A 26719-nucleotide genomic window follows, 5' to 3' on the forward strand; every position below is an offset into this window, starting at 1 on the left:
CTAAATAAAGAGTAATAATTGTGTTCTTTTAACAATACTATTTGTTGCAGCAAGGGTTAAAATCGCCTGTGCAACAATCATCCTAGAGATTCGGTCTGCTGCTGACCCGGGTCTCAAACTGTCTGGCACGTCACCAGCCGAGTGCTACATTTAAACAGCCCTCAGGCCCCATGCACACACGGCCTTTCCCCAGCTCTCCTATATCCCTTTCCTCCTGGTGGCAGCATTTTGGCAGAAAAAAATACTTAATGAGTGTGTAGCAAGGTCCCAGGCCTCTTTTAATTTAATGAGGACCTCCAGGGCCAGAGATAGCCGACATCCTTCTGTATATGGTGGGTTGTGAGGCATAGTGGGTGCAAAGTAGTTAGAGTCATTTGGGGCCAGACACTTCTTGAATGTAAAAAAAGGTTTTATTTCTCTTAACATAACTTTGGGAGAGAGGGTTAGGGCCAGGACTCCCTTAGGTATTTGCAAGTTTAATTGGCAGACTCTGAGACTTCAATAGAAGGACAGCCATGCAGGGAAAAGCATCCAGCAAGACACCACATATGCATGTATAGGAATGCTGTCTCCTATGGCAACAGGCTTTAACAATTCCTAACACAAAGTGTAACAGTTCCTTCACTTCCACTACGATCACTTCTTGTAGTTCTTGAGCCCACTGAGCTCCCAGTCTTTCACTAGACTAGATGATTCACTGCAACTGAATCCCTTGAGCTCCTCCAATCTTCACAGTATCATCTTCCTCAAGCATCACCCCCCGCTTTCCTGCTGGGTCCCTAGTTTGCACTCAAGATACCTCTCAAACTTCACCCCACTGGTCTGCTCTTTTCCTAGCTTGACACACAAGGCTGCTCTGCAAGCATAACCTCCGCTGGCTCGGTCCCAGGCTTGATACCCACTGAAGTTTCCCAATTCTGCACCGTCCCCGGTTGGTGAGAATACTGCTCCGGTACTTGCTTCAGCTACTCACTGTGGTCCCTGGTAATAAGGTGGATAGTCAATTAGTGGAGATAGCTTCCCCTTTACCTCCGACCATGACAGGCAGAACCGTCACTTCTGGTTGGACTGCAAGCTGCAATCCCAACCCTGCGCTCCTCTCTTGCTTCTGGATGGGCACTCAGATAGCCTAGCCGTCAGATGTGCCCGGGATAGGCCCAATCTCCAGCCTAGCAGCCTGGGCAGTACAACACACATCCACCTAGACAGCTGTCCAGGTGGCACAGAACACAGATCACCTAATTCCACCCAAATATACATGTTCTCCTAACGGGCCAAGGGATTTAAGAAAACCCCTGCCCATTGGCTGGGATACCCCATATACCCATAATCTTATCTTGCATTGTCCTTTTCATATCTAATGCCACCAGGTACCCGGCCACCTAGCAGAAGAAGAGAGAAGTACAGCAATTACAGACTAAAGCCACGTACACCAGTGGCGTACTAAGTGGGGGGCGGGCCGCCCCGGGTGCCACACACTGGGGGGTGTTAGGCCAGTGCCCTCCCCCTCTACGACTGAAGAGGAGACAGCGCCGTGGGTTAGGCAGCGGCACTGCGTGGCGACAGACCACACAGGGAGAGCCTGAGGCAGTGGCTTTGCAGTGCACAGACCCCCCTAACAATACAGACCCCCCCTACAGATCCATAATGTAACTCGGAACACACGGAGAGACCAAGGCAGTGGCATTGCAGGGGGGGGGCAGCACCCGAGTGACACCTGTCGGCACAGTGATCCGGGACCCGGCGCAACAATCCCCTTCTCTCTGTGGTCGCGGCTCTGATCAGTCTCGGCAGCGGCTGTCACAGCTGAGCAGAGTGAAGCCGCCTCCCCCTCCTCCTTTATGTCTACACAGTGCTGTGCATGCAGGGTGCTGTGTAATGTAAAGGGGTCCAGAGGTGCAGGGTGCTATGTAATGTAAAGGGATCCAGAGGTACAAGGGCTGTGTTATGTAAAGGGGTCAGGAGGTTCAGGGCGCTGTGTTATGTAAAGGGGTCAAGAGGTTCAGGGTGCTGTGTTATGTAAAGGGGTCCAGAGGTACAAGGGCTGTGTAATGTAAAGGGGTCCAGAGGTGCTGTGTAATGTAAAGGGGTCCAGAGGTGAGAAGAAAGAAAAAAGAAAAGGGAAAGAAAAATAAAATAAAAAAGAAGAGAAAAGAACAAAAAGAAGAAGAAGGAGAGAAAAGAATGGGAAGGCCATGTTTACAATTGCATGTGGGTAGGTCCTAGTAGGTTGTTGGAAGGGATGCAATTGCAATGTGAGCAGGAGGTATACAGATTTGGGTGGGGTGGAGTGGCTAGCAAGAGATGCATTGTGAGCAGAGGTATGGATGTGCTGTGGGGAGGAAGGGGTACTGTGAGCTGGGTAAGGATGGCAAGTGAGGGAGGTGCAATGCAGTGCTTGTGGGTGGTGGGAATGTAAGAGTTTGCTGACCAGAAAAGGATGCGGTGTGAAGATTGGGGCCTGGATGTAGTGTGTGCAGATGGGAGGTTAAATCATTTAGTTGGGGAGGGATGCACAAGGGGTGGACTGCAAGCAAGAGGCAAAATAGCTGGGGAGGGATGTGGTATGAATGGGAGGTTAGATGGCCAGTGGGTGAGGGATGTAGTATGCTCAGAAGGGATGTGGAGTGAGTGGCAGGGGCAGACTGACCATTTGGGCACTCGGGCACTGCCCGGGGGCCCCATACCACTAAGGGGCCCCATCAGGGTTGCCAGCCTCAATAAAACCAGGGACAGTATGTAAAAATCTGTGTTTTTAAAAAAATCACAAGAATAAAGCTGCCCCGCCTCTCCAGCACCTTTTCAGTGTGTGTGTGTGTGTATACTGTGTGTGTATATTGTGTGTCTGTGTGTGTATACTGTATGTGTGTGTGTATAATGTGTGGCCCCATAATCTCCTATTGCCTGAGGGCTCCATAATCTCCTATTGCCCAGGGGCCCCATAATCTTCTCCTATTGCCCGGGGGCCCCATAATCTCCTATTGCCTGGGTGCACCATGAGTTGTCAGTCCGCCCCTGGTGAGTGGGCATTGTAGTTTGAGGAGCAGGGGGTGTGGTAGTTTGGGGAAGGTTATGGTGTAAGGTGATCTGTGGAAGGATGGAGTGTGAGCAGGATTGGGGAAGGTGGCCCAGGCAGGGATGGACTGTGAGCAGGGGGTGGATGTAGTATGAGCGGAGATTGTGGTAGGTGGGGAGGGACGTGTGTAAGCAGGGGGTAAGGTGGTCCAGGAAAGGTTGCGGTGTAAGGTGCTGGGTGAGTTGGCCTGGGCAGAAATAAACAGCGAGCAGGCTTTTGCTATAATAATATTGCTGAAATGTATTATTTATAAAATTTGCTGTACCTGAAGCACGGAGAGGACCTCATCTCCCACTTCCTTTGTGGACACCAAGTATCGAGACATTTCTGGTACATTTATCATGCGATCTTCTTTTTCCCAGCGCACGATAATGGGCTTTTCACCATGTGCTGTGCAATTCATTTCTTTCTTCTGACCTTGGGTAGCCAGCGTTGTATTGGGGTAGGAGATTATCCTCGCAGGAACTACAAGGCAAAAAAAGGAATCAATTAAAGTGACGCTTTTCAAGTTTTGCTGAATACATAATATAAAAAAAGTTCCTGCTTGGTAAATTTCTAGTGACTTTTACATTTTTCAATGTTTTCGCTTCCAACTTTTAGGTATATAATATAGAGATTTATATTTAAAATTAGACTAAAGATGAATTCCAAGCATGGATAGTTTTACATAGTTAAGCACTTTAAGCATCCATCTTCCCTCTGACAGTCTCTCCCTCCACCCAGAGTCATTAATACTCAATGGAATGAGATCTCTGTAGCCCATGGGTACACCTCTCGCTGGACCCTTCAGGTGAATAGCCTCACTCAGGGAACCATTGGCCTGGCCTAAAAGGCCTTTTGCAACCAGCCCTAGCCCCACCTCCAAAAGGGTCAAGAAGTCTACAGCCACTCTCCTGGATGCAGGTCTACTTTTCCTCGGCCTCCAGCCCTATCCAGATCCTCCCCATGCTGGCTGCACCTGTACTGGTGTGGAGTGTTTGGCTCCGATGCCCAAGGGGGCTCCTCCCAACCTGGCTGATATCTGGGTCCTGACTCACCCATGGCATCACTACAGGAGGGCTCCAACTAAAAGGACATTATGCTGGAACAGAGCCACCCAGTGGCAGACTTGCTAGCTGCACCTGCCTGAAGGAAACCGGGGATAGGTCCCTGTGCAGGAGGCGGTCACATTCATGATATCTTCCCATTACAGGTATGCCCCACAGTGAGTACCAAGCTGGTCCTAATTACCACCAGTTTCTTAATCTGCCAACTGGTGGTAATACTGTCCCTACCATTGGGACAGGTAAGTTGCAGCAGTTAGTTACCTAAATTTGTGACCTGTGTCAGTAATGTTACCAAAACTAATGGGAACACTTGCCTGAATTCAGCACATATTGTTATAAAGGAACCAGAAAGTGTTGAAAATGCTTTACTGATTTCCCCCAATATCTTGAGAAAAATGGAGGACTGGAGATAAAATAATCTATTGCTCTTGGGCAGGGCCATCTTTAATATTGGTTGGACCCTGGGCAAACATTTTCTTGGGCTCTCCTGAATCCACTTATCAACTATTTGCGGGCAGTGCGGAATCAAGAGGAAGCTGCCTTAGGCCCCACAACAATGACTGGGCTCAGGGCAGTTTCCCCTTTTGCCCTGTGTTAAAGAAGGCCCTGGTCTTTGGTTCTTTTTACACTAGCAGCAGTGTTTACTGCCTTTCCCCTCCAAAAAGTGATCTGCAGTGAATCACTTTTCAGAGGATAGTAAAAGGAGGTTTGCAGGTGTTCAGGAGGCTATACAACCACCTCCAGGTGCCTTTTTTTTTTTTTAACACTGCTGATTTTGCATGGCAGGATGGAGGCAAGTGGTTGGCTTGCAGTTGCAGCACGGTCCCCATTCACTTACATGGGAGAGTTTGGCAGGAAGTGTCAAATTTAGCATGTCGCTTTAAACACACACCATGATGGTTTCATCCAAGCTGCATCATTTCCACTTGTGAGTGGGTGGTTGAGGGGCAGTAAAAACACAGATCAACTGCCTATTTTATTCAACCCCCCCACGCGCCACATGGGTCAAAGGAGACTTAGTGAATTTTGCCTTTTGTCTTGAAGAAAGTGGTGAATCTTATATAGACTAGGAAGCAATACATAGGACTGAAATGTACGTGATAGGACAGCAGTCTTCTTGAATCAGAGAATAATTTTCCAGCCACTTCAGCTTCACAGAACTCATCTATTTTAAAGCAAATTAATGAGAAGAGCTTGATGAAAATGTTAATGGTTGCTGGCATGACCTTTTCGCTTGTCACAAATGGAGATCCCGGGATGTGACAAAATGTCAACAAGCACGACTAAAGAATGCAAAAATAATGCAATCTTTACTGTTCAGTTCAATGTAAAGAGAATGTTCACTGGTGAGATAGCACCATGCTTCGCTCAGACACATAACAGAAAGACGATGCTATGTTGGTCATACACAGGAGAATCCCTATCCTTGCAATTGATAATGATCTTGTTAATGAGTTCATTGTGCCAAAGCAGTACCCTGAAATCTGGACCTTTTTATCTTGAATTCTTCCTAACACTGCATTCACATGTTTCCTGAATGCTTGTTTTAGCACTCATTTCGGAAACATGATGAAAACGCATGTCATGCTTGTGGTGCTAATAACTCAGATAGCGATTGTGCTGCAACTTTGAAAATGACTTGCTAAGCTATTGCTAGACTTGCCAGGCTTCACAAGTTTGTTGCACAATTGCAGCAAGTCGGCATTGCATGACTCCAGATCAACTTAACAAACATTCTGCAAGTCTGTTGCAAGTTCTGGTTAAGTTATGTTGTGCAATAGTCATCCCACCACAGAGGGGCACTGTGGCTGAATTTTCATGCTGTAGACCTGCAGAGCTCTTGCTGCAGACTAACCACTACAACTTTGCTCTTGCTAGAGACTTGCCACGCAAATTTGCTACAAATTGGAAAAGTGTCAATTAGAACTTGTGCTTCAAGTGCTCTGCAAGTGTACAACTCGCCAGTGAAAATGTGCAGTAAGTTAACAGACTTACAATTCGACACTGCTGCAAATTTGTGGCATGTTATCCTAGCTATCTGGGAATTTTTAATGGCACCCCAAACATTGTTAGCAGGTGCTCATTTACTTGCACGGCAAGCGTGCAATAAATGCACCAAAACGTGCTTCCTGAAATACGCAAAGCTCCTAAAGTCGTCACTACTGACGAAACGTGTTGGGATGCAACTTTCTGCTGATGTCCTGTTTGGAACCCAGAAATATGTAGCAGCCATCTTTAATGTTGGCATACATAGTTTTTAAGGCAAACACTGATTTTATTGATATAAGCACAACAAATTTTACCTTCAATAAAAAAAAGTACTTTTCACTAGGTTGGATATCACTTCTTTTTTATTGCATGTACATTGAGGACATATGCTGAGCTATCTGTATGGGAGTCTGTACCTATCCTGGAGGACTGAAGAAACTGGACAATATGGAGGCTGCAATACCTGGATTTATGTACATACGCTGTTTTTACATCATAGCCATTTGGTTTGGTGTGAAATCCACGTGGCCTGTCTTTTTCTAGAGAAGGTACACTTTTGCAGCACCTCTTTCTGTTTGGTAATTGAGTGGGCCTCTGCACACAGTCCCAAAGCTGTATATCTGCAGTGTGAGATCATCTAAGTCACTGCTTCCCCCAACAGCTAGCCTTGTTAGATCAGGGATAAGATTTGATGATGTCACTACTATCCTGCACACTGTTCTCCTTGCCGGAGGCTCTGACATGAGGAAGCAAAACCCTCCTCAAAGTCAATAATTGTGAAAGAACAGCTGCAGGGACACCACAGGCAATATGGGCAACTAGTTCTTTGCCCTCTCTCTGCCTTTTTTTTGGGCACAACTTCCAGAGTTCAGGTGCCCTTTAAGCTGTATTTGGTTCCATGTGACCTGTGATGTAATTTATAATTTTACCATGGAAGGGGCAGGTACCGACACCCTGCATAATAGCTGTTCATTTTAAGGACTGAGAAAACTATTCAGTCTCTTAAGAAGACGCACAGCCACTAAATGAAGTTGGGCAAGAAGCGGTTTAAACTTTAAACTGCGTAAGGGGTTCTTTAATGTTATAATGGTAAAGATGTGGAATTCCCTTCCACAGTTTGGGATATCAGGGAGGAGTGTCGATAATTAAAAAAAAACTTTTAAAGGGGCATCTCAGTGAACACAATATACAGTGATATGGGAAATGGTAGTGACATGGACACGCACACATGCAGGGTGAACCGGTGTCTTTATTTAGCCTTACTATGTAACTATGTAAAAGTGCAATTTTTAGAGAGATACCTCCTACGATGTGTGCATGCTCCCTGGTTATGTCAGCCCAGCTGATCGTCAAATCAGCTGCTGTGCTGTTCCGTACGGCACATGCGCAGTACATACCAGCCACTTCTCGACAGAACATGGCACAGTGAAAGACAAGTGGTAAACTAGGGTTGTCCCGATACCACTTTTTTAAGACCGAGTACAAGTACCGATACTTTTTTTCAAGTACTCGCCGATACAGATTACCAATACTTTTTTTTTAACGTCATGTGACATTGTGAGTTTTCAAAGCACAATAAGGATTAGGTTGCACTGACGTGCAGCATTGATGAGCACTGATAGCATTAGGTGGCACTGATAGGATTAGATGGCACTAATGAGCACTGACAAGTGATGGGCACTAACAGGTGGCGGGCACTGACAGGTGGCGGGTACTGACAGATGGCACTGATGGCAGGCGCTGACAGATGGAACTGATGGTGGGCACTGACAGGTGGCACAGGCAGGTGGCTGGCACTGACAGGTGGCACAGGCAGGTGGCTGGCACTGACAGGTGGCTGGCACTGATGAGCGGCACTTATGGACATTGGTTATGATAGGTGGCATTTATGAGCACTGATGGGCTGCCTGCAATGGCCCATCTTGATACACCTTGCACTCAGCCACATAAAAGCAGCACCGGCCATCTTGTTACACCTAGCCTGAACTATATGGGCTGGGTGTAACAAGATGTCTGCTGCTGGCTTACTGCGGCCGAGTGCAGGGTGTACCAAGATGGGAGCGTCGGGATGTCCAACCACCGACGTCGACATAGACCGTCACTTCCACTGTTCCACCCGCTGACTTCCGGTTGCGCCAGGTTGCTTTCCCGGGTATCGGATCTGGCATTGGGAGCATTTGTGCGAGTACAAGTACTCTCACAAATGCTCCGTATCGGTATCAGGACAACCCTAGCGTAAACACTTCTCTTATGGCAGAACCGGTAGGAAGGAGATCTTTTCCATCTTCCTGCTGGCAAACAGAGCGATAATGCTAATGCACATGGGGTGATTAGGATGTGACCAGGCACTCCCAGCACACCCTGTGCACACACGTCTATGAATGTATTTCAGTTTCATGAAAATGATTGAAACTTGATGGTCAGTAAATTTTGTAAATGGTAGACTGACTTTGTTAATTTATTAGCCATCAAATCTGGTTGAAAATTTTTAAAAATTGCGTAAAAAATTTGTATCAGACCTGAAATGACCGTTTTATCTGGATAGCGCACCATTTCCATCTATAGCCAGATATGAATTTATACAACTGCTATCAGATACCACCCAGCTTATCCCTGAAATCTACTTATTATTATTATTAGTATTATTATAAAGGATCTACATTTCAGAGGTGGAAAAAAGTCCCTGATAAAGATTACAAGTATATACTCGAGTATAGGCCGACCCGAGTATAAGCCGAGGCCCCCAATTTACCCCCAAAAAACTGGGAAACCTATTGACTCGTGTATAAGCCGAGGGTGAGATATGCCTGTCCATCCCTGTGTGTGTCCATCCATCCATCCATCCCTGTGTGTGTGTGTGTCCATCCATCCCTGTGTGTGTGTGTGTCCATCCATCCATCCATCCATCCCTGTGTGTGTGTCCATCCATCCATCCATCCCTGTGTGTGTGTGTGTCCATCCATCCATCCATCCCTGTGTGTGTGTGTCTCCATCCATCCATCCATCCCTGTGTGTGTGTGTCTCCATCCATCCATCCATCCCTGTGTGTGTGTGTGTCCATCCGTGTGTGTGTGTGTGTCCATCCGTGTGTGTGTGTGTGTGTGTGTGTGTGTGGCCTTGTGTGTCCAGCCTACCTGTGTCCCGAGCCTCCGTCCGGTCCCGAGCCTCCGTCCGGTCCCGTCCCGTCCCGAGCCTCCGTCCGGTCCCGTCCCGTCCCGAGCCTCCGTCCGGTCCCGTCCCGTCCCGAGACGAGCCTCCGTCCGGTCCCGTCCCAGGATCACCGCTCTTCGTCGGCGCCCATTCCCCTGTTCAAATGCCACGCCTCCCTGTCTGTGATAGGCGGAACACAATTTCCCAGCAGCCTGTGTTCCGCCTATCACGGACATCGTCTCATCCTCGTCCGTAGTACGAGGATGAGACGATGTCCGTGATAGGCGGAACACAGGCTGCTGGGAAATTCAGTGTTCCGCCTATCACAGGCGAAGGCGGAGCCGGAGGCGCGGCTTTTGAATTATAGAATGGCCGCTGTCTGTCTGCTCGACACGCTGATCGAGCAGGCAGACAGCGATGACTCGAGTATAAGCCGAGGGGGGCACTTTCAGCCTCAAAAAAGAGGCTGAAAATCTCGGCTTATACTCGAGTATATACGGTATGCACTTTTTGAAACGCGTTGGACTTTTCCACTACTTACCATCTTAGGCTACCTGCTTGGATGGTTTATGTCTATGTAGGAGGATTTCACCACTTCTGTCAACTACTGTGTAATATTTACTATGCATCTATATGCACTTTTCTTGTGGTTTGTCTCCATAAGAATTCTGTTTTGATGATTCATCCTTGTATTATTAAATGCATTTATATATATATATATATATATATATATATATATATATATATATATATATATATATATAATGTTCTTTATAATTTTTTTCTAAAATTACCTATAAAATCCCATTTATGAGGTTTTCGATTTTCAAATTCCTTTAAGGATGATGGCAATTTACATGCCAACCTATGAGAGTCTATTCATTTCCATTATTATAAAGGATTTATATAGCGCCAACAGTTTGCGCAGTATTTTACAATGTTAGGGATTCCCCTTAATGTGATTGGCTGTTTTTCCCCAGATGTTTTTCTCTTCTTACAAATGCGGTCTCAGCTTATACAGAACAGAAGCAGGAAAGAATGTACAATGAAATGAATTACAAAATCCTTGCTAAGTATACTGACCCAGGGAACCGAGGGAAGGATTATTTTTTATTTTCCCCAATTAAGATAGCGGAGTTTCCCTTTAGCTATAACCAGATAGTGTTGTATGGGTTTCCTTCAGAGTCCTTTTAACAGCAGATGCAGACTACTTGTCATGTATGATTTACTGGCTCATTAGGAGGTCACATGTGTTCACAGGGTGACAGACAATGAAAGCCGATGACTACGCTGCGCTTCACTGCCCGTGGCTGGGCCCCGAAAAATTACTAGATTATATGTATCCATTTTTTTTTCTCCGATAGAGATATTGATGGAACCTTTTTCATAGATACAACCAAGATCCTAGCACAGCTAAACCCTAATGGAATGACAATAAGGGCTTATTCACACAAGTTTCTCTCTCTGAAAGGTGATCCACATTCAGATCACTCTTCTGAAAGTATTTGACAAGTGGTGAGGAGGCATTGTATCCACCCCTACCCACCTGCTTTAATCTCTTGATCCCGCACTAATGCGTAGCTAGGCTAGGCAGAAAACATCCCTTTGAAACGCGTCAGCCGGCAGTGGCCCTTGAAATCTCCCGTTACCATCCGGAGTTTGTTGTCAGTAGACCAATTGCTGTCATCTGGAGATCATTTGTGTCACGAGTCTTTTCCCACATGTTTGTGAGCAGTTTTTTACTTCATTTTTAATAAAAATATGTCCAAGGACAATGCACAAGGCTGGTGCGCCCCCTTTCTTTCTTTGTTCTCTTTGACTAATGCGTCGCAACCTTGTGCACTGTTGCAAAGTAGCCCTATTTACTTGAATTGGTCATGCACAACACAATTGTGGCTGGTGGTATATTTTGGGGGGGTGACAAACAATTCACCCACAGCCACCTAACCCCCCCCCCCGTCGGTCGGCTAACCCCCCCCCCCCCCTAGGCCTATAAGATTGCTTCTCCTTTCGGGCCAATTGGAATCGGGTCTCAGGGACCCGCTTCCTGACTGGCCGGGAGAAGAATCAGTGTGACAATAGCCAATATTAATTTGCTATTGTCACACAACTGGGTGGGCTTGGGGCGCAGTGCTCTGCTCCCCAAGCCCACACTTTTTTGCTGCCAACTAGAGCCTCGGGCTCTAATCATGTGCTTAAAAAAAAACAAAAAAACATTACAATCCATGAGTCCGGCGCCCTGCATGTAGATTAGGGGTCAGTGCCTGTGAAGCTTTTGATAAATCTTTTAAAACAGGAAGCCTCTTTTTATCTTGTGATGCATCCCAATGCTGGAGATTATTAAAGCGGAGTTCCACTCAAAAGTGGAACTTTCCGCTCATTTGCCTCCTCAATATTCACTGTTGTAACACTGATCCTCCTCCCAGGCCAATCAAGAAGCGGGTTTTGACACCGGTCATCCGACTGGCTGAAAGGACAGGTGATTCTGTTGGATGCCTAGAAGGAGGAAGGAGAAGCCGTCGTGATGCAGAGAGGACACAGGAACCGCTGCCCGCCACCCATAGGAGCCCACAACCCGCCCATAGGAGCCCAGAACCTGGTCGCTGCCCACCGCCGGTAAGAGCCCGCCCGACTGCAATCAATGGGGTAAGTCCTGGGGTGGGGGTGCGGCCAACTGAACAACCAACCTACCAACCAGGGGGGGGGTTGTTTGCCTCTCACCCCCCAAAAAACGCCAGCCGCCACTGCCTGCTTCCCCATTGTCTCTTTATGTAAAGCTCACACACCACTGCTCTGCAACAGCATGCACAACCCCATCTCTTTAATGGTGGTACTGCCCTCCGAGCACAACAGGGGGTATCATTTTTGCTGCAACTGCGAATCAAAGCATTGCGGCTGCAGCATGTGTAAAAACCCATCTGGTGGCCTTTGCAACTAATGGTGGGAGGTTGGGGGGGGGGGGGCAGTAAAACAGTGGCTCAAGATCAGAAGTGCAAGCAATCCCTAAGGGCAAAGCGGCAGAAAGCGCATATTGCGCCACCCTCCCATATGAACTTTTATCAACAAACCGCAACCCTTTTGCTTTGTGTTGCATATTTAAATCAGATTTATAACAGTGTTTCCAGCAGGGATATAAATCGCGATATTTCGGTGTAATGGGCCTGTTGTAGTCATAAAAAAATCTGGCAGTGAGTGTCGAGCACTAATTTGGCAGAAAGTGGAGGTTTGCCGAGGACGGGCAGACATATGGCTCATATATTAACCAATATTTCATGGACTTTTCAGCTGGGAATCTGGCAACTTGTACAGCTTTCCAGCAAAGAAGATAAACTTTACCAGGAGATAATTGTTTATTATAGTATGAAAAAAAACCCACAGATGTCTGTAATGTGTTATAGCTAAACTCCCGCTCATTATTCCGAGGCTTACATTCATTAGAGACAATTATTTGTTATAAAATTGCTGTGTAAAAATTACTTGCTCTACTTTAAAATGATCAAACCGTAACAATAAGGGCCCGACCTTTATAAAGGTCAAAGTTGTTATTTTGCCTTTTTTTGGGGGGGGGGAAATGTCATTTGCAACAGTTCGTCCCCTACTAAAGGTTTCTCCTTCAGTCTTGCACAGTTGTACAGGCTCCTCTCCTGTGCTGAACTTGCTTACTCTGATTTCACTGCACACTGTGAGCTTCTCATAGTATGCAATAAAAGCTGTAGCAAATCAGATAAAGCCTGCATCATTTCCTGGCTGGAGGGCATTAATCATTATCTAGATCTTTCTTCCCCAGGCCCGATTGTCCCTGGTCCGACCCCTTTTATTAATTGCATTTCAGTTCTTTTAATCATGGAGGCTCAGCATCACATGTGGGCATTACCAGAGCTTCCTGTTTCAGGAAGAAATGTACAACACCCTGCTGGCTCCTCCCATCAATCTGCCTGCATTGCATAGAGTATCACAGAGACTCCGCAATTATGTCATTGGGTATAACATTAAGTAATAAAATCAGAAAGTTTTTTTTAAATAATTTAATTAGCATGTCGATGAAGGGGGAAAGGAGAAACCAGGTAAGATAAAATATAGGACTACCACAGGGCACACCTACCTTCAAAGCTGAACTACAGAAAGCCATTGGGTAAAATCTGCTTGCTTACTACTTACTTTTCTTTACAACTGACAGTTTTACTAAGCACCAGAAGTACAGTTATCACTATACTCCCCTCGCTCTAATAAGAGATACACTGTCTTTGTCAGAACCTTGATCACCTGCTGGAGGCACTGTGCTTTTCAGAGTGGAAGGTTTAAGTTTCAGTGTCCACCAGCGGGTGTCTCCCAGAAAACAAAATCTGGCAGCAGCAAAACACTGGAACATGAGGCACTAGCAGAGCAGGAGCTAAATACCCTCCCAGCAGCCAGGATCAGGTGGAAACTGATTACTTGGATCTGCTGGCTGCTGGGAAGGTATTTCGGTCCTCTCCTAATAGTGCCTCATGCTCCAGTGTTTTGCTGCTGGCAGATTCTGTTTGCTATTGATCCTGATCATGCTCCTGCACTGTACCTTGTACCCTGTTGTACCTGCTCCCCCTAGTTTCTGATCCCACTTTTGGTTCCCCATCCCATCTACACCCTGCACCTCCAGTTTTCCCCTGCTTTTTTTTTGTTCCCCATTTTGTATATATTGTATTTGGTTATTTGTTAACCAAGCATAAGTATTCTGTTACTGGGTTTACTTATATTTTTATGTTTGCTGCGTGCTGGTATTTGGATGGATTTCTTTTCACTGTAAATAAATCTCACTTAAATAATACACCGTCTGGTCCCAGTCTCCTGGGTGTACCCATGCAGATTTGGCCATCTCTGCTGCTGATTCCTGACAGTCTCCTCACACACAGCAGTTCTGCCCATCCCTCTCCTCTGCTGTTCATTCACTGAATGTTTTGTATTTTTTGCGAATGGGTTTAGAGAATACAAAGTACTCTGTGATTAGGCAGAATGAAGGGAAAAGGCAGGGACATGTGACTGCAGCTACAGAAACTGAGACCAAAAGATCCAACGTTAGAGCACTGGAAGTATAGCAAAAACGATGCTCCCAGTGCTCAGTGATAAGTGATAAGTCCATGAAGTGACATGCACCTTGTTGGACTTAAACCATAGCAATCATAGTAATAAAACTGGAGTTCAGCTTTAATTTGTCCATTGCTATATATGCTACAACATGGAGGCTCTCAGACTAAAGTTATTAGTGTCATTACTAGCAGGGCAGAAATGGTGGACAGAGAACTATTGGGCCTGCCATGGGTCCTCTGTCCTGTCCAAGACACCAAATGTACTGACTGCATGTGAAACAGAAGTAGAGTTTTCACTTTATAACACGTCAGCCAGCTCCCACTATATGCTCTTACAACTTTAGTAACCAGACTGACAACATGATCTACACAGTCTTTGGCCATACCACCACTTATGCAAGCAATTATTATGAAGCATATTCTCAAATGGAAGAACATACCAAAGAGCTGAGCCACTCCCCATACCACTCTAATATGGATGGTCAACCTGACCTATGAATAGCAATGACTGAATCTCTGAAGTTCAATTAATTAAGGTTTCGTTAAACTTAAAAAAAAAAAAAAAAAATAATAATAAAAGAAGCAAACATACAAAATGTTGAATTTCTAAATGGGAAGTCCTACTGAATTCAACAGAAATCTCAGCCAGGCTCACAAAATGTGTTACAAAGCAGCAAATGAGGCAAATGTGTGCAGAATGGTTTGGAAAGCTCCTGTCAACCCTGCCTGACAAGATGATGGGGCCAATTAAACAACTTGAACCACTTCCATTTTAAACCAGGGATAGTAAGACAGAAGGGTGGACCCTGGCATTTGGGTTAATAGTGCTAAAGGAACAGCAATAGCAGATATAAGGCAGGAGCAACCCTTGGTTCCTTTCTCTCAGAAGCCTCTAATGCCGCATACACACGACCAGACTTTTCAAGGGACTAGGTCCGACGGTCTTTCCGACGGACTTTCGGCGGAGTTCCGACGGACTTTCCGAATAAACGGACTTGGCCACACACAATCACACCAAAGTCCCACGGATTCGAACGTGATGATGTACGACCGGACTAGAATAAGGAAGTTCATAGCCAGTAGCCAATAGCTGCCCTAGTGTCGGTTTTTGTCCGTTGGACTAACATACACACGAACGGATTTCTCAGTCCGGTGGAGTTCTGGTGCAAAAATATAAAACATGTTCTATTTCTAAAGTCTGCCGGATTTTTGGCAAGCAAAGGTCCGATGGAGCCCACACACGATCGAATTGTCCGACGGACTCGTTCCGTCGGACCTTTGCTGTCAAAAAGTCTGGTCGTGTGTACACGGCATTAGAAATCTCTTTTAAAATCTGAGCCACCAGAAACAAAACTTGGATTCGGTTTCAGATTTGGCCATCTGAATCTATCAAATTTGGTCCAAATGTAATGTCTTCTAAAATTTTGGAGCAACTCTACTTCTGAACATTCATCCAGAGTTATTTGGTCTGGGACCTCATTCAAGCACCCAAAGCTCTGCATAGGGCCCAACCAGCTTGTGCCTCTTGATGCATAGATCCAACTGCCCAACCTCTGTTGTGCTGATTAATCAGTCTCATTGGTTACTTAATAAAACAATGACTTCTGTCATTCCAGAGCACACTGTGGATCAAGCGATGAGTTGTCTAGCAACCCATCCCTGTATCCCACAGTAACCAGATCATTTATGGCTTCCTCTACAAAAATACAAAAACTACAAAAATATCAGCTCATCAGCAAAGTGCCCCTGAACATTCTTCTAGCCATATAGAACGGTTTCATTGGAGGACTCGGAGATATAAAACATGATTTATCTCGATAAGGGTTTAACAGCTTACTCTACAAGCTTTCCAAATAAGTATCTCCCGTCTGTCTTTCAGCCAGAAGATTAAGGTATTTCACAGCCTCTCCACTTCAAAGAGTCTTTGTAGTGTTAAGTAAAAACAGCTTGCCATGAAGTACAGTCAGTTTAGTTAAACTTTGTTAAATATTTAATATGAAAGATGTATGACCTCGCTCAGATATCAGTCTGAGCTCCTCTGTATCCATGAAGGAATACATCTGCTAGTTTAATACAAGAAAACCTTGTTATTTGAGAGAATGCAGATTTTCCCCTTCATATTTGCACAAGGACGAGCAATAAAAAAAGATAATAGTACTGTGCATATTAAATGGTAGAGGGAGAACAAGGCTCCTGAATAAAGATGAGCTAAACACCCCCCCCCCCCCCCCCCAGTTCGCAAGTTCTGATGCCAACCGGCAAAACATTTGGACGAACACCGTTAAAGTCTATGGGACACAAACGTGAAAAAGTGCTAATTTTAAAGGCTTATTGTCAAAAAAAGTGTTTGGGGACCCGGGTCCTGCCCCAGGGAAAATGTATCAATGCAAAAAAAAAGTGAAACAATAAAAATTTAATACAGTGGGGCAAAAAAGTATTTAGTCAGCCACCAATCGTGCAAGTTCTCCCACTTAAAAAGATGAGAGAGGCCTGTAATTGTCATCATAGGTATATCTCAACTATGAGAGACAAAATTTGGAAACAAGCAAGATTTCTGGCTCTCACAGACCTGTATCTTCTTCTTTAACCACTTCCCGACCAGCGCACGACGATGTACATCCACAGAATGGCACGGGCAGGCATATTGGCGTACATGTACGTCCAATCTTCAATACCGCCCTGCCATCAGGAGCGCGCCGCCGCGCTCCCGCGCTGGTCGGGACCCCCGTGAGTCCGGTCGCGGGACCCGCGGACTCGATCGCCGCGGGCATACCCGCGATCGTCTCACGACAGGGCTGAATGGAGGAAATGCCGTGTAAACAGCATTTCTCCATTCTGCCTAGCAACTAGGAGCAGAGATCAGCGTCACATGTGATTGGAGCAGAGATCAGTGTTCACTAAATGAAAGCCCAACCCCCCCACAGTTAGTAACACACCCCTAGGAACACTTAACCCCTACACTGCCACCCACTGGTTAACCCTTTCACTGCCAGTGTCATTTACACAGGAATCACTGCATTTATATAGCAGTGATTACTGTATAAATGACAATGGTCCCAAAAATGTCTCAAAAATGTCCGATGGGTCCCCCACAATGTCGCAGTCACAATAAAAATCGCTGATCGCCGCCATTACTAGTAAAAAAAAAAAATAATAAAAAATTTTTAATAAAAATGCTAAAAAACTATCCCTATTTTGTAAAAGCTATAACTTTTGCGCAAACCAATCAATAATCGCTTATTGCGTTTTTTTTACCAAAAATATGTAGAAGAACACGTATCAGCCTAAACTGAGGGAAAAAAATGTTTTTTTATATATTTTTGGGGGATATTTATTATAACAAAATGTAAAAAATGCGTTTTTTTCAAAATTGTCGCTCTATTTTTGTTTATAGCGCAAAAAATAAAAACCGCAGGGGTGATCAAATACCACCAAAAGAAAGCTCTATTTGTGGGAAAAAAAGGACGTCAATTTTGTTTGGGAGCCACATCGCACGACCGCGCAATTGTCAGTTAAAGCGACGCAGTGCCGAATTGCAAAAAGGGGTCTGGTCTTTGACCAGCAAAATGGTCCGGTCTGAAAGTGGTTAAGGGGCTCCTCTGTCCTCCACTCATTACCGGTATTAATGGTACCTGTTTGAACTTGTTATTAATATAAAAGACACCTGTCCACAACCTCAAACAGTCACACTCCAAACTCCACTATTGTGAAGACCAAAGAGCTGTCGGAGGACACCAGAAACAAAATTGTAGCCCTGCACCAGGCTGGGAAGACTGAATCTGCAATAGGCAAGCAGCTTGGTGTGAAGAAATCAACTGTGGGAGCAATAATTAGAAAATGGAAGACATACAAGACCACTGATAATCTCCCTCGATCTGGGGCTCCACGCAAGATTTCACTCTGTGGGGTCAAAATGATCACAAGAACGGTGAGCAAAAATCCCAGAACCACACGGGGGGACCTAGTGAATGACCTGCAGAGAGCTGGGACCAACGTAACAAAGGCTACCATCAGTAACACACTACGCTGCCAGGGACTTAGATCCTGCTGTGCCTGACGTGTCCCCCTGCTTAAGCCAGTACATGTCCGGGCCCATCTGCGGTTTGCTAGAGAGCATTTGGATGATCCAGAAGAGGACTGGGAGAATGTCATATGGTCAGATGAAACCAAAGTAGAACTGTTTGGTAGAAACACAACTCGTCGTGTTTGGAGGAGAGAGAATGCTGAGTTGCAACCAAAGAACACCATACCTACTGTGAAGCATGGGGGTGGCAACACCATGCTTTGGGGCTGTTTCTCTGCAAAGGGAACAGGACGACTGATCCGTGTACATGAAAGGATGAATGGGGCCATGAATCATGAGATTTTGAGTGCAAACCTCCTCCCATCACCAAGGGCATTGAAGATGAAACGTGGCTGGGTCTTTCAGCATGACAATAATCCCAAACACACCGCCCAGACAACGAAGGAGTGGCTTCGTAAGAAGAATTTCAAGGTCCTGGAGTTGCCTAGCCAGTCTCCAGATGTCAACTCCATAGAAAATCTTTGGAGGGAGTTGAAAGTCCGTGTTGCCCAGCGACAGCCCCAAAAACATCACTGCTCTAGAGGAGATCTGCATGGAGGAATGGGCCAACATACCAGCAAGTGTGTGTGACAACCTTGTGAAGACTTACAGAAAATGTTTGACCTCTGTCATTGCCAACAAAGGATATATAAGAAAGTGTTGAAATGAACTTTTGATATTGAAAAATACTTATTTTCCACCATAATTTGCAAATAAATTCTTTCCAAATCAGACAATGTGATTGTCTGGATTTGTTTCCACATTTTGTCTCTCATAGTTGAGGTATACCTATGATGACAATTACAAGCCTCTCTCATCTTTTTAAGTGGGAGAACTTGCACAATTGGTGGCTGACTAAATACTTTTTTGCCCCACTGTATTCCTTTAAATATCATGATAGCGGCTGTAATGAATTGTCGGGTCTCGGCAGCATGGATAAAACTAATTTTAAAAAAATGCCATGGGCCCCCCCCCCCCCATTCCATTACCAGGCCATTTGGGTCTGGTACGAATATTAAGGGGAACCCTGCAGCAAAATTGAAAAAAAAATGGCATAGGGGTCCCCCCCAAAATCCATACCAGACCCTTATCTGAGCACGCAACCTGGTACGCCACAGGAAAAGAGGAGGGGACGAGAGAGCGCCCTCCCTGAACCGTACCAGGTCATATGCCCTCAACATGGGGAGGGTGCTTTGGAATAGCCCCCCAAAGCACCTTGTCCACATCAACATGGGGACAAGGTGCTTTGGGGGGCCATTCCAAAGCACCCTCCCCATGTTGAGGGCATATGGCCTTGTACGGTTCAGGGGGGCACTCTCTTGTCCCCCCTTTTTTCCTGCGGCCTGCCAGGTTGCGTGGGGTTTTATGGCCCCCCCTCCCAACCACTAATGTGAATGAGTCCTAGGAGAATTTATTAAGGCCATTAAGACTGAATAGGACAGGTTAACTTTAATATCACACCCTCTTCAAAACACACTGAAACCCCTATAACCCCAGGAACAAAAGCAATGTCAATATTCCTCCAATGCTTTATCTTCTGCAAAATAACAGGTGCTCTTTAAAATAGAATTCCTGTTATCACTTTATGCAAACATATGCAGAACCGCATAGGAATGTGTAATCTTTGTGACAATGGCACCCTATGACAAAGGTAAAGAGATGTTTTTATACTCTCGTTTGTCATTTTTTTTCTTTTGAATACTGCCAGCATTGATGCCTGGCATTCCTCTTCTGCTGGCGGCTTGCTGGGATAGACAGGAAGGGTGACCTTGCAGTGCTGGCTCTCCTCATTATGCAGGATCAATTAATGGCTACCAGAGGGAGCTGCTGTGTTGGAATGCTTTAGGCTTCAGCCATGCACAGTGCAGAGCTAAAAAAATTATAATAAAAAAATAAAAATCCCAACCAAAAAGGAATATACAGAAGACGACAGAGGAGAACAGTAAAGGATTTATTAAAAACTGGACTGAATTGTCACAGCAACCAGGTTACCTCACTTATTCTTCAAATATCGTTTGGAAAACTGAATAAAAAAATTCTGATTGGTTGCAATGAGCACCAGGCTGAAGCACTCTTATTGGACAGTGGAATGGCAGTTGGCGGGGCTTAGCCACAAAGTCAGGCCTGACTGATAAAGGGTCATTCAGGGATGGAACAGAAGACGCTTTTCTGAATATTCTTGCGGTGCCTGCTTTTAGGTTGGATTTTTACTTTTAAAAGCAAAAAAGGAAGGCCCTCTTTAACCACTTAAAACCTCCCACCGCATATATACTGCGGCAGGGCAGCTGTATTGCGCAAAATCACATACCCGTACATCATTTCGTGCAATAGATTACGCCGCCGAAGGCATGCACGTGCGGCCACTGGACAGAGGGGGAGCCAATCAGCGGGCTACCTGCGATCTTTCCGAGAGTAGGCAGATTGCCGCTCTGACAGAGATGGGCACAGAGAGCTTCTGTTCCTGCTCAGAAGGAACACAGATCTCTGTGTTCACCCAGTCAGTCCATCCCCCACACAGTTAGCAAGCACCTCCCTAGGACACCCTTAACCCTTGGATGGCCCCTGGTGTGAACACCTTCCCTGCCAGTGTCATTAGCACAGTACAGTGCATATTTTTTAGCACTGATCACTGTAATAATGTCACTAGTTCCCAAAAAAGTGTCAGTTAGGTGTCCGATTTGTCCACCGCAATGTTGCAGGCTCCCTAAAAATCGCTGATCACTGCCATTACTAGTAAAAAAATTAAATAAATAAAAACGCCGTAGAAATATCCCATAGTTGTAGACGCTATAACTTTTGCACAAACCAATCAATAAGCGCTCATTGGGATTTTTTTTTTTTACCAAACATATGTAGCAGAATACATATTGGCCTAAACTTATGAAGAAATTCAATTTTTAAAACATTTTTGTCTTTTATAGCAGAAAGTAAAAAAGTTTTTTTCAAAACTGTTGCTCTTTATTGTTTATAGCACAAAAAATAAAAACCGCAGAGGTGATCAAATATCACCAAAAGAAAGCTCTATTTGTGGGGGAAAAAAAGGACATCAATTTTATTTGGGTACAGAGTTGCATGACCACGCAATTGTCAGTTAAAGTAACGCAGTGCCGTATCGCTAAAAATGGCCTGGTCATTAGGAGGGTAAAACCAACCGGGGCTGAAGTGGTTACACCAAACCGTTAAAAGTTAAAAGTTTTCACTCTAACCTAAGCTGGTATAAACAGGTACTACAAGGGGCACATGATGACGAGGAGGTCTGGGGACCCCAAACTGGTGTAGACACCCTGTCCTAAAAAGCGGTCACTATGAAAATTTAGTAATGCTGGGTGGTAGTCAGCCTAAGCTTAATTATAGGTCTATTTTAGGGTCTCTCAAGCAAGGTTCAATGAGACCCACGGGTTCCTCGAGCAATGAGCTATTTTTACCTCTCAGATAAGTTCCCACTGACACCATTGCTCTTTTTAGCTACCTGTAACACAAAAGTGTAAGGTCCATTATTCTCACTGGCCATCACACTAATGTATCAAGAGCTATATACATCATCATTTTTAGCAGGAGTTCCCTGGGACTGAAAAGTTATTTCAAGGGTTCATCTGTGATGGAAATGGTTGAGAAAGGCTAATTTATTAGTTCTTTTGTTTTTTCCCAAAACTCAGTGTAGATGTGGTCTCTCTGTTGCCATTAGGCGTCACTGGTGCCTCTGGCAATAGTGTGAGATGCCACAGGAATGTTGAGTTATGATGGTTTCCTCCAGCCCAGAGGTCTTTAAACTATGGCCCAGGGGCAAGATGAGGTCCTTTTCTTGCCTTTATGTGGCCCTTGGGCACTAACAATGGGGCACCATTCCTTCCACTGACACCACTTATAGAGCTCTATTTCTTCCCCTGATATCAACGACTTGTACTATTCCTCCTCCTAATACAAAGGATCATTCCTCAGACTGACATCAACAATGTTGCACCATTCCTCCCACTGACACCAATGATAGGGCACTAATCCTTACCCTGATACCAACAAATGGATTTATTCCTACCACTAGTACCAACAATGTGGCATTGTATACTCCCATTGATGCCTAAGCATTTTCTATTCACACTGGCTACATTCTGCCCCTCAGAATCTGAAGGACAGTAAATTGGCCTTTTGTTTAGAAAGTCTGGAGACCCCTGCTCTAGCCAACCAGTAGGAGGTTTGTCACTGGTGCATCCTGGGGGAGAGCATAGATATTTGGGGTGGACCTTGTGAGTGCTCTTCTCCTGGGCTGCGGCCTGGGGAGGGTGCATGTTCAGCAATTGAGAAAGCCTTTACATGTGCTGGGTGCAAATGTCTGGAAACAGAACAAGCCTCCCTGACCGGTATAGGCCTTGCAGAGGACAGGGATCTGGAAGGAGTAGTGATAAAGTACCAGAGGTGACTTTGCTGCTGGAGATTCTATGGAGGGGGAATTTGTAGCGAAGCTGGAGAAGCATCAGGAGGATCACTACAGAGGTTGTTGCTAATGGAGATACTACTGCTTCTTCTCAAAAAGTTACAGGTTGCTGGTTTCAGCTTAAAGGCCCTTTTTGCCTGTACTGAGGTCTATGGACGTAGCTTATGAGCCTGCAAGTCAGTAGGGGTTTTCTGAGCTCCTTACTCCTTACTCTCATGACTTGCTGTGAAAAATAAAATCCTTTAAAAAGTCCTTAAAGTGATTGGAGCCCAACTGTTACACATCCCCCACCTTTCAACCATGGACTCATTCCTGGAAAAATGCTAGCCCGCCTTGTCTCTGGGGTACTCTCTGAGGGTCAGGGGGGAGCTACACCAGGTAGAAATAAAGAGGAAAGTTGGGTCGCAGGCTGCATTATACTTATTGCTCTAAAATTGCAAGTCTACGACAAAACATTTAGGTTTAAATCTGTATTTTGTACTCCAGCAAGGGACAAAAGAATCATGCGAGAAAATCAAAGAAAATGTGACCACTGAGGCCCACTAATGGTGCAAAATTCGAACAAAAATTCTTAATTAAAGTTTTCTTTTGAATTTCAACTCATGTTGTAGTTAAAATTTTTGTGCAGCTATCGAACTTGAGTGATCAGGCATGTTGGAAATTTTTTGAAAAACAAATGATTTTCTATTCAATGATGGGAGAATCCGGCAAGAAATTCAATCGAAAAATAAATGCGCATGAGCACAAGAAAATGAAAGGCTTGGTTGGTTCAAATTCCGAAATCAATGGTGGCACCATCGGATCACAAAACTTTTGATTTTTTAAAGAAAATGCATTCGGAATTTGGCACATGTATGGCCTGCATTAGCCAGCAAATTGTAATTGGCAGTCGTAAAATCATTCAGAAGCAGCACACATTGTGGCAGTAGCGGTGGGATTTGAGACTGCTACCATCATAATAGGGCATGCCAAAACAGTTTTTTCTTGTTTGTTTCTATTCTAAATGCCTAAAAATCCATGACACCTAAAGAGGTCAATCTGTAAAAAATGTGTTGCATGAATATCAGAAGCATTCATACAAGTTGAAGCAAATGTCCAGTATGTTTTCTAACAGATTAATGCCTGTATCGTCAGCTCAATTTAGTGGCCAAAATGCAGTATGGAAATACCCCAATGTGAAAATTATACCACATTTTGTCCACTAGCTGGAGCTGATGATACAGGCATGAATTTCTCAATTCAGAATATTTTGTTCAACTTGGCGAATGCTTCTGACATTCATGCCACAAATGTTTTATAAATAGACCCCAAAGTATACACTTTTTTGGGGGGTGAAGTGAAAATGGGAGCAGAGAACAAAGGACTAGTCACCAACACTGCCTATAGGCTAATCTTTTCCCTTTCACTGACTTGTTCTGTGTTTGCTTCCTCACATCAGAGCTGCCCCCTGATGACTGGTGAGAGAATATTCATGAAGTGCCAGGAGAAGAGAAGAAAGCACAAATCCACAGAGTTTAAGAAACAAAAGCAGGGAGATCCGTGAACTGAAGGGCCTTGGGTAAAGCTTTCTCTCCAGCAAGGAGAACAGTGACCAGACAGCAGTGGCATCACCAAATCTCAATTCCAACTGTCCAAGACTAGCAGTCAGCAGCAGCAATGCTTTAGTTCAGTGTCCCCATGGGATCACTGCTTGCAGCCAGACCACGAAAGCTGCACTGATCGAGGTGCAGCGGGTGAGCAGAGAGATGACAGCTCTCACTGTCTGCCCTCTCACACTAGGATGGGATGGAGAACAGTAGCAACTGTGCATGTGCCTATTTCCTGGGGAGAAGCTGCGAGTGAGTAAGACAAGTTGTTTTACTGCAGAAAAAACCTTAAGAATTGGCCTTAAATTGTAAAGGTGACAAGCTACATCTGGTAATTTTTGGTGGCAGGCTACAGTGACATTCTACATCTGGTGGCAGGATAGAGGAAAGCTGCATCTGGTGGCAGGCAACGGTGGCATGTAACACACTGTATCTGGTGGCAGGTGACGGTGGCAAGTGACACGCTGCGTCTGGTGACAGGCAACAGTGGCAAGTGACATGCTGTGTCTAGTGACAGGCAAATGGTGGCAACTGACACGCTGCGTCTGGTGACAGGGAACGGTGGCAAGTGAAAAGCTGCGTTTGGTGACAGAAAACAGTGGCAAGTGACATGCTGCATCTGGTGACAGGCAACAGTGGCAAGTGACATGCTGGGTCTGGTGACAGGCAATGGTGGCAAGTGAAAAGCTGCATCTGGTGACAGGCAATGGTGGCAAGTGATATGCTGTGTCTAGTGACAGGCAAATGGTGGCAAGTGACAAGCTGCGTCTGGTGACAGAGAATGGTGGCAAGTGACATACTGCGTTTGGTGACAGGCAATGGTGGCAAGTGAAAAGCTGCATCTGGTGACAGGCAATGGAGGCAAGTGACATGCTGCGTCTGGTGACAGGCAATGGAGGCAAGTGACATGCACGCTGCTAAGATGTGCATCCCAGCCCACTGGGGTTCCTCCGATATCCCATCCATTCGCGAATGGCTCCTTAGGGTAGAGAAGATAGCTGAAATGGAGGAGCTCATACACACAGCAAAAGACTCCCCACACAAATATGCACGGACCTGGGAAAAATGGCTGCGCTACCTAGCCAATAGACCGCGACCCAATGATCATAGTGCTGCTGACCCACGTAGTGAGCCCACCTAATTTCCCACACCACTCCTTCACTCGGATCCTCTTACTTGATCCAGGGCGGACTACAGTCCACTTCACTGCATTTAATGAAACGGAAATTTAGACCAATGTTACCTATCCAATTGCCAGATTTCCTCTTTTTGTTCATTACTATCTGCATCTGGAATCGGGGGCAGACCGAGGAGATACCTCCCGCCCCCACCCTTTCTTCCTACCCCCCACCCCTCCACATCAACCCCTAACCCCTTTCTTCTGTCCCTTGTCCCCCCTTCTTCCTTCTCTTTTTCTCTCCCTCTCCCATTACCCCCCTACTCCCACTCAACACTCCCTTCTTCTGCTGTACCCTCTTACTAGTTATGACACTATAGCTACAGACGTCTCAAGCCATTGGAGAACTAACCGTCGACATATGACAGTACGACTATACCCCCGATTTTATTCCCGACGATCTCATCTACCACCCACATGCGACAATTCCAAACATGACAGTGCTTTCCACGATGATTTATACCCCACTATCAGACATGATCCTCCTACGGATACATTTACACAGTCAATAAGTGATCCTGGAGCCTTGGTAGGAGACCTTTTCAAATTCTCCTTGCATGGAGACACGATTTTCGAGTGAGGGTATCCCGACCTACTTAAGAATTCATAACATGAACTGGGGCGGATGTTAATGAAAGATTCTCTGTACTCTGCAGTTGCCGTCTGTTTTGTAACCAATTTGTACCCAATTTGTACTCATGTAACCCCATACTGTTGTACTCCTCTTATGTGAAAATTCTAATAAAACTTCTTTTTGAAAAAAAAAAAAAAAAAAGTGACATGCTGCGTCTGGTGACAGGCAATGGAGGCAAGTGAAAAGCTGTGTCTGGTGACAGGCAATGGAGGCAAGTGACATGCTGCATCTGGTGACAGGCAATAGAGGCAAGTGACATGCTGCGTCTGGTGACAGGCAATGGAGGCAAGTGACATGCTGCATCTGGTGACAGGCAATAGAGGCAAGTGACATGTTGCGTCTAGTGACAGGCAACGGAGGCAAGTGACAAGCTGCATCTGGTGGCAGGTGACTGCAGCAAGTGACATGCTGTGTCTTGTGACAGGCGACTGTAGCAAGCGACACGCTGCATTTGGTGGCAGGTGATGGTGGCAATTAACACACTACGTCTGGTGGCAGGCGACGGT

General features: G+C 45.4%; 1 protein-coding gene across 4 annotated transcripts in view; it reads right to left on the reverse strand.

The window, feature by feature from the left end:
- DSCAM (DS cell adhesion molecule) overlaps positions 1-26719 on the reverse strand; it is a 730792-nt gene that overhangs the window by 334670 nt on the left and 369403 nt on the right. For all 4 annotated transcript variants that reach the window (XM_077479889.1, XM_077479887.1, XM_077479888.1 and 1 more), the window contains exon 12: positions 3342-3541. In XM_077479889.1, the coding sequence (XP_077336015.1) occupies positions 3342-3541 (200 nt within the window). The remainder of the gene's footprint in view (positions 1-3341; positions 3542-26719) is intronic.

This window comes from Lithobates pipiens, unplaced genomic scaffold (assembly GCF_037356315.1).
Source record: "Lithobates pipiens isolate NorthernLeopardFrog02 unplaced genomic scaffold, aLitPip1_a1.2 Scaffold_16, whole genome shotgun sequence".
NCBI lineage: Eukaryota > Metazoa > Chordata > Amphibia > Anura > Ranidae > Lithobates > Lithobates pipiens.